This window comes from Colius striatus, chromosome 2 (assembly GCF_028858725.1).
Source record: "Colius striatus isolate bColStr4 chromosome 2, bColStr4.1.hap1, whole genome shotgun sequence".
In the NCBI taxonomy this organism is placed as follows: domain Eukaryota; kingdom Metazoa; phylum Chordata; class Aves; order Coliiformes; family Coliidae; genus Colius; species Colius striatus.
In genome coordinates this window covers 82629389-82641563 of record NC_084760.1, presented here as the reverse complement: position 1 = coordinate 82641563, position 12175 = coordinate 82629389, and the positions used below count along the sequence as shown (strand labels likewise).

Below are 12175 nucleotides of genomic sequence, written 5' to 3'. Positions count from 1 at the left end.
GTTTGCTTCCGGAAAAGTAAAAAAAGACCCTTGACATTCTTTACACAGCAGAAACAAGCATGGGAGCAGATGGTCACTTACCTCTGGGGTTTTTTTTCTTTTTTTTTTTTCCCCTTTCCTAAATGTCATTATGGTCAAAGTGCATACTATTCAAATATATTATTGTGTATTTTCTGTATTTTAAATGCTAGCCCTGATGTAATTTCCTTAAGTCATTTGCTTTGTACTTGGGGAAGAACTGGCCTCTGCATGTGTAGTTAGAGTTAGAGTGCAGGGACACGAGATGATACATCCCCAACCTGTGCTGGTCATCCCCACAGAGCGTCTTCTCTCCCCTGCTACCAAGCCATTGTAGTTAGATACAAAGGGTGATAAGCCAAGTGCTTGCAATGGCTCTGAGGCTGAGTCTGTTCCCTTGTTTGCACGATGGGTAACTGGGTAGCTAGGGTAGGGATGTTGAGCTGGGTAGCAAGGGCGGGATGTTTAGAAGCAGGAGGATGCAGCAGCCAGCGTCATTTATGTCACCACTCCTTTGTTTCAAACAGCAGCTCAGTGGGCTTGTCCCTTTGCATTTGCTCACTTGTCCTTCCTCAGGCAGTAGCAGATGCAGCTGCAGGAGGTACATAGATCAAACTCATCCTTTAATTGTAACTCATTAATAGTTAAAAGTTAAAACTCAAATAGTTTGGCTCAGCCTCTTCTCAATCAAAAAAAACCACCAAACTCAAACCACTTCTAATAATGTTTTACAAAGCAATACCCCTTTCCTGCTTCTAGACTTCTTTCAAAATAGGTATGTTGACAAGAAACATGAAAGGAAATTATGAATGTGCAGCGTCAGGGAGGGAAAGAACAAAAATGAAATACTTTTCTCAAGTGCTAACAGTATGTGTGCTAGAGAACAAAAAACATGTATGTTGAAATTGCAACATTCAGCAGCTACAAAAGAAGTGCAGCCTCCAAGAAACTCGTTTGAGTCCCACTGTTCTTGCCAAAAAGGCTGAAGCAATGATGGCTAGAGCCAGGAAAAATCAGTGGTGGGCCCAACCTGGAGCACACTTGTGCCACCAGGGAAGGACATAGAGAACATCATCCTTGCTGCTGTGAGCTCTGTGAAGCACCCTTGAACTAGATGAGACTTACTGATGGCCTTATATCTTCAGCAGTACATGGCTGGAGTTGGTTATTCTTTATTCTTAGACAGTAGGAGGTTTTTGTTTGTTTTGCTTTTCCGCCTGAATTCAGAGCCTTACCACTACGTATATTTGCAGTGACTGATCGCAAATGTGCAGGCTGACTGATAAAGCTGTAAAGATAAGCTCACCACAGCATGTCTGAGGTACACAGATCAGATGCAGTATCTGTAAATAGTTTTGTAAAAAAAAAAAAAAATCCCAGAAGTTTCATGTAAAATTGTCAAAAATTAAAGAGACGGCTCCTACACAGAAATGTTTTCGATACTAGTCATCTCCTGCAGGTTTCTTATTCATGGAGCTGAAACGTGCCTAAAAGTGTAGAAGGGAAGGCAAAGAGAGCTGAGTGGACACTTGGGTAACTGGCGTTAGGAGGAGCAGTGTCTCACCCTCCCTCCCTGCCCGTGGCTTTACTTACTGCCTCCCATCACAGAAGATGAGCACTGCGGAACACACACAATGAGGGCACAGGAAAAGGCATAGCCACAAGGGGGAAAAAAAAGCTTTGATAAATATTCTATCATGCTTTTGCATTTTAGCACAACAGTGGCACATCTTTCCCAGAAATGGATGAGATGGACTGGGTTCATGACTGCATAGGCAAACGTATGGGATGTAAGTGGGGTCTGAGGCGGGGCAGGAGAAGAAAACTTGGGTGACAAAGCCGGTCAGAGTTTGGTGGAGCAACATATAGGGAGTTCTGATGTCTGCAGATAAAAAAGCAGGTATTGGTGGGATGGATTTCCCAGGAATTCTGAGATTTTAGGAAAGAGAGATTTCCCTAAAAGCTCTTCAGGGGAGTGAATTTCTGTCTTTTCTACTAAAGGCAGTGTTAATTGATGTCTCCATAGTGAGTGGTGAGGTCTATTTGGGCACGCTTTGTAGGAATAATAGCAGAACTTCTTAGAAAACTTAAGGTGATGGAAAAGTCTTTTGTTAGACATTTGTTAGGAATGCACAAATTTACTTACCTTCTGTAAGATTTGACCTATATCTTGTGCCTCTGAGGAGATACAAAGGTTGCATGTGGAAAGGAAATTCGAACAGCAGAGAAGTGTTTTGTTGCCTTGTGACTGGATGTGATTGCATTGAAGAGGGCTGGCCAGGCTGCTAAAAGCTTTATGTGCTTTTTTTCCTCAGTATGTGCTGACAATGAGAATGAACTAGAGGCAGACCAGCAGATGGACAACTTGTACCTGAAAGCTTTGGAGGGATTTATTGCCGTGGTGACACAGGATGGAGACATGATCTTTTTGTCAGAGAATGTCAACAAATACATGGGTCTTACCCAGGTAACTTGTTCCCTATCACTTTCCTGTCCTTGTAACACAATTCCTAGAAACGAGCCCTATGCCTAAATGCAGAAAAGCAGCTCTGGGTCACCACAAAAAAAACCTCCTCAAAACAGAATGTCTTATTTCTCAGGCAGGTACCCTGCATACCAGACATAGGGAGAATTTTTCCCCTCTCCTTTTCTATCAAAGTCATAGTGTCTTTGATGACTGTAAGCTTGCCTTCCTAGATATTACCATGGAGAGCAGACTGGGTCTTTATTCAACTTGTGCTTTAGACTGTGGGACAGAAGGGATAGAGCTATAGAGCTGCTCTTTTAGGTCCCCATTTTCTGCTTTGTGGATTATGAGTTTTCTCCTCCTGTGTTGAAAATAACCAGGGATGTTGAGTGGGAGAGAAAATAAGAAGTTTGTACATAGGCTAAATAAAGGGAAGATCACAGGATTTGCGTCTTTGAGATCCTGTTGATGCACTTAGTTCTAGTGACCAGTTTCATCTGAATAGAACTAGATAAATACTATTAGATACTTATATTTGGCTAAATGTAGCTCTTACTTCTGTACAGGTGGAATTAACTGGACACAGCATTTTTGACTTCACTCATCCATGTGACCACGAAGAAATTCGAGAGAATCTGAGTCTGAAAAATGGTAATAATGAAAAGAGTCACTGTTTGCTTTTTAAGGAACCAAATGAAGTAACTGGCCAGCAGTAAAGATCTATTAGTCCTGCCAAAGGGAATTTTCATTCCGACACTAATCATTAACTGTTATTCAGTATTTTGCAGATCAGTTTTGTTTTGCCAAATATTTCCATGATAGCATTAAAAACTATTTGTTTAGTGTTTTTCTTTCATCAAGTTAAGACAAGTGTAATGTTTTCACTTGTAACCCTTTGCAAGGATTTATGTGCTGAAAACTAAAACATAGGTTAAAATGCACAAAGTCCCATTTAAGTTCCACTTAAAAGTTTTAGGTCTGAGCTCTGGGAACTGCTCTTCAATGGTCCGTGCATCTTTCATGGTATCTGCCGGTAAATTATCTGAGAATTGGTCTGTTATTTCTGTTGAGTCCCTCATGCTTAGAAATACAAGAAATGAAGAAGCAAAACTGAGAAAACTCATTTGTCATTTTGCTTATACAGGTCCAGGCTTTGGAAAGAAAAGCAAAGAGATGTCAACTGAGCGTGACTTCTTCATGAGGATGAAATGCACCGTTACCAACAGAGGCAGAACCGTTAATCTCAAGTCTGCCACGTGGAAGGTACCACATTTTAGGCTTAATAAGTGTTTTTGATGTAAAAAGACATTTTGGTATGTAGAGAAAGTGCTTTCTAAATTTCTTTCTCATTCACAAACAATTATTTCAGGTTTTGCACTGCACTGGACAAGTTAAAGTGTATAACACTTGCCCTCCTCACACACTCTGTGGGTATAAAGAGCCTCTTCTCACCTGCCTTATAATAATGTGTGAGCCAATTCAGCATCCTTCAAACATCGATATTCCCCTGGACAGCAAGACCTTCTTGAGTCGCCATAGCATGGACATGAAATTTACCTATTGTGATGACAGGTAAACTCCAGTTTTGCATTTTTTCTTCCTTTCCATGGATGTTTTTATCTTCTTGAACAAAACAAGCAGTTCTACCAAATGTCCTCCTGTGTGGACTGGTAAGCAAGGCCAAGAAGCATGGTCTGTTACCAAGACAGCTATCTAGTGGCTTACTTAATCCATCTCCAATCTCAGTTTAGGCAAAACGGTACTTCTGCTGTATTTCCTCCTCTTGCTGAGTGAGGAATTCAAGTTCACTGGCAGAAGATGAGGCAATTTAGAGCCGTAAGCATTAACTTCTTGGGTTTTAACAAACTGAAGGGTACACAGGATTTCTGTTCCCATTTTCTACAGAACATCTCCAATGACATGCCTTATGGACCTTAGTCAAGGACTAGTTTACAGTTGGTTTGGCCCAGGATGCTGTTGTTGGTTAGCTAGACGGTACTTTATGCTCTAGATTAACTAAGAATTGCTAAGGCTTCCAGAGCCCCTGCAGCTCTCAAATTGGGTTGCAGACTCTTGCTCAATGAAAAGCAAACAACTTTGCTGGTTATCTATCCACTCCTTTTAGTGGTGAAATGGAAGGGAGGGGAAGATCTTGAGTCAGGCAAAGGGCTGTGTCCTTTGCTCCCCACATTTCACTCCTGCATGGAGCAAATGGAGCTTCTCCTCATCTTCACCTGCCTGATTCCCCTGGCATCTCCATGGCATTTCATACCATCTACCTCTTCTCTCTGTCTACATATGAGCCAGAGATTGCTTCCCATAAAGTGCCCTCCTCCTCTTCCCCGTTTCCCCAGCAAGTCCCATCTGTGCTACTGTGGGTTTGGCTCTTTTTGTTTGTTTGTTTGTTTTGCTTTAATTTATGAGGTCATTCCTGAATTGAATACAAAGTTTTCCTGTCTAATGAAACTGGTCTCCTGCAATTCAGAGGTGCTGGCCACCGTTGAGGCCTGCAGGGTTGTTGGTGGGATTATACCTATGCTCCCATTTTACACAAAAACTCATGGGATTTTGAGATCTTAGTGATTTTTTTTCATCCTTTGAAGGGTTTTTAAAAGCTGTGCTAAGCAAGATTATTGTTTTAAATAATGTGATGAAGCCACCAGATAAACTAGTTACGTTAGTTACTGTGGATGAAAACAAGATTATAAGTGTGAAACTTGTGACTGACCTCCTTGTGACCCCTCTGAGACTTTAGCAGCAAGTGTACTGTAACTAGAAATGTCCTGTGATGTAACTGCAAGAAAACAAACTTCTTTTTTGTTGCTGTTGTTCTTGTAAATACTTTCAGGATGAAAATATTGAGATATTAATAGGGTTTTACTGCTGAGGGGCAAAGCAACAGTATAGTAGTGCCTCATTGTTAACAGCAATGTACCTCTGAATTACTGGGACCATTCAGTGGCAGGCTAGAGGAGAGTAACAGGATTTTGCTGTATTGCAGCATTCGTATGTCTCTGCCAGACTTAATGCGTAAGCAATTGTGAAGGAGAATCAGAGGAACTGATATTGTCCCATTAAAGATGCACATCATTCTATTACACCCTGTCTGAAACAGTGGGAGTCGATTTACAGGGAAAACTTTCCTCATGGCAGGGAAATACAACAGCTTCCTCTGGAGGATTTAACTCGTAAGGAATTTCAGAGATTTCTTCCTTAAACCAGACAACAGCACATCTTTTACTAGATAGATTGGATGTTTCATTTGTTTTATTGGCGTTATGATAAAGCTGTAAAATGCCAGCCAGGCAAGAGAAGGAATAGATCTCCCAAACCTTTCAGGTTCTTCCCCACAGGTCCTCCTGGCTGTCGCTTCCCTCCCAGAGGGACGTTCGTTTCTTTCCAGCAGGCGACACACCACTAGACTCATAAAAATGTAAAACACTCAGCTGTTCTTATCAAATTCAGTGCTGCTAGACAAATTGCATGAAGGAGCAGCTTATGCCACGAATGTAAATCCAGACTGAGGAGTGGAGGAGGAAAAGCAGCATGTGCCAGTCAGATGCCTGAACCCTTTTCAACCTACCCTGGCCTTTCTGCAGCAACGCAGCAGAGCCGACACAGCTCATTTCTCCCCAAGAGACCGTGTCTTTCTAGTTCAGGGTTGATATCCTTGAGGGCAGCGTGCCTCATCTAGCAGGCTGCTGCAGCCATCTGAGTATCCTCTTTGCACTTCTTCTGGTGTGGACAGGTCTGCTTTCAGGAAGCATGAAGTTTACTTTTGGAGCATTCAATTAGACTAGAATTACTGAGGAGATACCTTAATGAATGGCAGCCCTGCACAGACCTTAGTAATGGAAGCATTCACCTTCTAGTGTGAAGCTTAAGCAGGTAGAAAAGAGCTGCCCTTGTACGTGAAGCTGAAATTCATCCGTGTGGAAAACGAGCATCGTGAATCTGTTGTCTCCTTAGGAAGGCTCGTAGTCTCTATCTGTCACAAAGCAACACACAAAATATAGGCTGGCGACCTTTCAAAACTAGCTGACATGATTCTTTTGCCTTGATTCTTTTGGCTTTTCCTCAGGAGGGTACAGGACAGATGCGATATGAAGCAGGCAAGACTGGCCATCCCTCATTTAAAATACTTGAGACACTTGCCCATATATTTTGCCTTCCAAATATAATTTATACATCTGAGCCTAAGACTTGCCAGTGGTCTGGGGAGATATGTTTGTGTTCTTAAAACAACTTTTTCAAGGTGATGAGCCTGTAAAGAAAGGCTTGTGAGATACAAATAATAAAAACAGGTTGTTCTGTTAAACGCCTGCTTCAGCCACTCCTGGAGAGTGATTTTAAAATGTTCCCTTGCCCCACTGATCTTGCTTAAGTGGTTTGCAGTGGTTTAGCTGTAATACAGAAATGCTGATCAGTGGTACAATTCTGTAATCCAAGTGAGAATGTAGTTCAGCTGCACAATGCTTTTGTGTCAGGGAAGATTGCCAGAGAGGGTGTTCTCATCAGGGAAAAAAATCAAAGCAGTTTGTACCAAAGCAGTTTTATTACCTTGGTGGCATAGTTGATGCTCAGTCTGTCTTCCTGTGCAGGGCCATGGGGATGACGGGTAGATAGAAATACTGGCAGTATGTTTCTGTGGTGGAAAAAAATCCACAAACCAAAGTGAAAACCAGAGCTGAATTTGATAGAAAATCCCCAAATTACTTCAGGTGCCCCAGCATGTGGCATCTCAGCCTATATAGTTTATGCATAACAAAGGAAGACAATGATCTGTGTTTTGGAGGGGACCAGGGTTTTGAAAGTGGGAGTGATAATTTGGCCTTGGCTTTTCACCTTTATCTCTTCGACCTCTACTAGGATGCTTGGGAGGGGAGGAGCTCTTTCCCCTTAATTGCTGTGCATCTGCACACATGAAGTGATGAGAAGGATGAGGAAACAAATCTGTCAGGTATGGGGCGTGATGTGTGGGCAGCAGCTCCGAGGGCTACATCACACACCAGGTCCCTGGCACCGGCATGCTGCAAAGCATGTGTTCTCCGTTACTCTGAAGGCATGGCTGGCTTGCTCCTGGTTACAAGAAACCTCATTAGTTATACTCTTTCTTTTTTTTTTTTTTCAAGGATTAGAACATTTTAATGCAAGAGTTGAAGAAGAAAAAGGAGCAATGGAGGGATGTGTAGTGATTCAGAATAGGACAGTGCAGGAAGATGCCATGCTGCTAGTGGTGGTCCCAGTTAGGTTTCTCCTAATATGAGTGTACATGCAAAATACAGGCAGTGCCTGGCTGAGAGGAAATTGAGTTATATTGTGCTCCCTGTGCTGTGCTTGTGAAACAGAAATAGGCAGGCACAGGACCTCATATGAGGTTTTAAGTCAATTTGCCATCTTGACCTATATTTGAGGAATATTTTAAAATTAGATGAGAATGCAAATAAGTATTTGAATGGACCTCCTGTCCCTCCATCCCTGCTCAGGAGGAAAATATAGTATGGAAGCAACAGCAGAGCGATGATATCTGAAGCCAAAGATCCACATTTGGCAAAACTGGCTTTTGGTATGTGTCGCATTTAAGGAAAAACCATGACCAGCTTCTTTTGTTAATGACTAAACTTTTGATTGACGTAGACCAAAGGAATAGGAGAGATGGAGTCCCGCTGAAATTTTCACATAGTAATCTCTTTTTTTATGCATAGCAGAGCAAATACGCCTGAGCAGGCCAGCTGAGAAGTCTCTGAGAAGTAGAGAGCAGGGAGAGTCTCAGGATTTTGCATTTTGTATTTTCCATTGGCCTGGGCTAGAGTAAAAGTAGTCATGAATATCTTTTTTTTAGAGGAAATGTGGGTACTTGGCAGGACTGCCCTAGCAGGATGGCAGAGTGCTTTACCCCGGGCATGCTTGGCTGTGTTGGGCTTTATTGGTTTTTTCTCTCTCTCTTTCTTCTTTTCTTTTTTTTTTTTTAACTCATTCTACTTTAAGTATAACTTCGTTTGTTTGTTCCTTCAAGACAAATTTAACTTCAATGTCTTGGTAACAGTCTGAATACAGAAAGACTTTGTTAAGAGATCCACACCCTCACACACACAGTCCACACATGACCTGACGAATATACACCCAGCTATTTTTTTCAAGAGCAGTAAACATTACAGCAGTCCTTCACAAAGAGCCTGACTTCTTGGTCCTGATGGCTCTCGCAATACTGTTTTAACTCAAGAAATAGTATACAATAAAAAGCTTTGTGCCTCCTATAAAGAGACAGAAAAGCACAATTTTAAGAAAAAACACTTGAAATAGCTCATCTTGTATGAGATGCAGCCTTTCAAGCAGTGAGCTTTGTTTGCATTGGCACGTCTCAGAGTGATAATGCAGGACAAAGTTGAACAAATCTAGGAATAGGACTCAAATGGCATGTTTCTCCATTGTGTACCCTGAGCACAAAACTTTGCCTTTATTCCACATGCTGAGAAATGGGTGTACCAAGTGAAACTGCAGTAGTGCTCAAAAAGCATTAAGATAGTGGTAGCTGGGACAGATGCACTACTGTGCATCTGCCGACCTCTTTACTGTCTTCTCTGAGATTTTGACCTCAGTACATCATGGTGGTGACAAGTTTAGCTCAGGAAACTGAAGTGCCAGTCTGGCAAAACCATGATTCCCTCAAAGGTATTTGTGTTTTCAGAAAAGAGTGCTTAACAGCAGAATAAACAGCCTCTCAGCCCACCCTCTTCAACAGAAATTATTATTATCCTTCGAATTAGCATCAATTTAGCTTTTACAAATGCAAAGGAAACACAAAGCCTACCATGGCAGGAATGCCATCCAAAACCACCATACAGTTTGTTTTCCAATTTTGTCATTCCACAGCTTGCACAAAGAGCAATTTTCTGCCTGGTGTTTAGGCAAAAGTGGAAGTCTTGTGTTCGGTTTTGTAAACGACCCTTTGGTCCCACGGGGCATATACATTTCTGTGACTCCCTTAGTTATGTTCTACTCCTCCTCCTAGCTCAGTAGCATGCGTTTTCCTTTGCACTTAGTATTCTCTTAGCATTTTGTATTGGTCAGAGCCTCCTGTGGGGAGCACGTGGGGCTGGGAGTATGCACCTCACTGGCAAACCCTGACACGCTGCTTGGTGCGGTGAGGGCAGGGCCCTGTGCCGAAGGCCCTGCCGCCACGTGGCCCAGGGGCTGTTGGGCTCTTGGTTGAGGCTGCTCTTCCACAGACACCTCAGGAGGATCACGGGATAGGGGCTGCGGAGACGAGGAGAGCTGCCTCCTTGCCCTTGCTGAGTGACACGGTGCAGAATTGGATTATCTGATTTCCAGCCCTGCGTGGCCTGTTAGCCTGCAAGAAGCTTTATTTGAAGGTTTTTTAGGGTCAACGGCACCAGAGGAGGAATAAAGGAAGGTGTAATCTGCCAATTTGTGCACCCAAAGCCAATACTGCCAACAATTCTTGGAGAGAGGGTGTTTGTTATGCAATGGTGGTACTTAGAAGTGTATCTAGGAAACACTGTCAGCCAGTTTTAGGGTTTTTGGGGGTGGGAGAAAGAAGCATTCTGTAATTTATTTAGAAATAACTTTACTCCCTTCCAACCCTTAAGATTCTGTGACTCTCTGATTCTCTGTTTTGTAGCATAGAGGCTGTTCAGCCTTTTCTTTAAAAAACCCCAAACCTAACAATTACTCTTGATTAGTATTTCACTGTGTTACCAGGTGTGGTTTTAGGATTTGGCCAATGTCATGGGGTCTGTGAGTAATTTTTTGATGTCTTATTTTTATCTTTCTGTATACTTTCTAGTCAGTCGTAGTAGGAATATATCAGCCCACCTCTTGCTAACTTCCATCCAAGCCTACATTGGGTCTAATTAAGTTTGACATTGTCACAGCAGGATCACACCACAAGTCGTTCTGTGCCGTGGAATAATGACAAGAATAGTAATTTTATAGTGAACAGGGAGGAGCAGTTTGAGAGGGGAATTACAGGACTGGAAGAGACAATTTTGCATAGAGATGACAATTCCTGTATGCTAATTGTTGAGAGTCCCTCAGCCTGCTGTAATGCATATTTTTAGTTTGTCACCCGTGAAGGCTGTAAGGTGGGTTTGGATTTGCGTTGGTGCTGCTGGGTGCATAATGCCTCTGGTTTTTCTATTATGTCTAATTCCTTTTCCTTCTCCCTGCGCAATCCCCACCTGGCTCTCAGCTCCCAACGACTAGATTAAGAGCAAATCCTCAGCTTGCTGAATTTTAAAAGCCTTCTCCTCATGATGAGCCCCAAACAAACCTGGATGGTTTTATGATACTATGCCATTATATAACCAAAAGCCATAGTTTCTGTTTTTAAAGACTGGATATTTACACTGGGCCTGGCAAAAGACTCTGGCCATTTATACCAATGTGTTGCAGCTGACTGCACAAAGGCAAGCAGCAGCCATATTTTGGGAGCCTCGCTTTTATTAGGGCTCCTTCTATATTAATTGTTTTCTCCTGCTGGTTCAGCCCTGACAACTGACTCATGAGAACTGCTTTTATTAAAAAAGAAAAGGCAATTGTGGTTTGGGAGAAAAGTTACAGATTTGACTGGGGTACAATTTAAAAGCTCAGAAGCTTGTCAGTGAAGAGAGTCAAAACAAGCAACTCTTTGAAACCCAATTCAAGAATTTCCCCTTTGTTGGCCTAACTATAAGCATAAATAAAACTGTAAACATAAACAGGAGAGCAAGTCTTTGGGATGAACCAAATAAAACCAGCTACAGCCTTTGCTCAACTAAACCATTATAAAGATAGGTTCATTCCATGCAAATCAGGACAGAGAGTAGTTTTCAGTGACAAACCTAAGACATCCCCGGGGTATGAGCTATACGGTTCTGTGGAGGCGAGGGAAAAGCTGACTCAATGCCTTGGCGTGCAAACCATACACAGAATAGCTCCATCTTATGTGTCCTGCTTGCTGGAGGGGGATCGAGGGATGAATGCCATTTTCTTGCTCTGTTTGTTTTACAGTATTTACATGTCTGTCTTGTAAAGACATGCTTCTGTCTGGAGGGCTAGGCCAAGGCTGTCCTTCCAGGGAGTACATAAGCCTGAGTATATGCCTGTCAGAAGTTGCAATGCCACTCATCTAATGTGGTGGTGGCAGATAAAGCCTTTCTGAGGAGGCTGAGAATGAGGCATAAAACTTGGGCAGTATCCCTGGCAGCAGGGATGTGCTGCAAGGTGTGACCTTTCCTTGCAAACCTCCTGGCTTTCCAGGGTTTCTGACAGTGTAGCAGTAGGTTTTTAGTAGTTTTGCCTACTGCTTTCTGCTGCCTTACAGGTTGTCATTGCTGTTTAAAAGCTAGGAAAAGGCATCCAAGAATGTTGTTGACTTGGTAAACCTTAATGCTTCCTTGTTTTCCCAGAAGATAGGCTGTCTTTGCTTTTGAGTTGTTTGGGTTTTTTTTACACTTGTGTTTTCTATAAAGTTGTGTGTGATAGTATCTCAAGTTGAGGAAAAGAAGAACCCTTTTCCTCCACCACCTCATTACAGAAAATCATCTGCAGTTTGATGACCTGTTTTCATTTATTCAGGAACTTGTGAGAAGTCCTGCCTTGCCCGAGTACTCAGTGTAAAAAAAGCCTAGGTTTTGAGATCATAGCTTCCCTTGTGTAAAATCCTACTTAAGTTTGTGGATTAGTCAC

General features: G+C 42.3%; 1 protein-coding gene and 1 long non-coding RNA gene across 3 annotated transcripts in view; one reads left to right on the top strand and one right to left on the bottom strand.

The window, feature by feature from the left end:
• Positions 1-12175, top strand: part of EPAS1 (endothelial PAS domain protein 1) — a 79203-nt gene that overhangs the window by 52581 nt on the left and 14447 nt on the right. For both annotated transcript variants that reach the window (XM_061991308.1, XM_061991309.1), the window contains 4 exons: positions 2334-2485; positions 3052-3136; positions 3630-3748; positions 3855-4057. In XM_061991308.1, the coding sequence (XP_061847292.1) occupies positions 2334-2485; positions 3052-3136; positions 3630-3748; positions 3855-4057 (559 nt within the window). The remainder of the gene's footprint in view (positions 1-2333; positions 2486-3051; positions 3137-3629; positions 3749-3854; positions 4058-12175) is intronic.
• Positions 5742-12175, bottom strand: part of LOC133625004 (uncharacterized) — a 63318-nt gene continuing 56884 nt past the window's right edge. The window contains exon 3 of the long non-coding RNA XR_009818299.1: positions 5742-7130. This is a non-coding gene — a long non-coding RNA (uncharacterized LOC133625004). The remainder of the gene's footprint in view (positions 7131-12175) is intronic.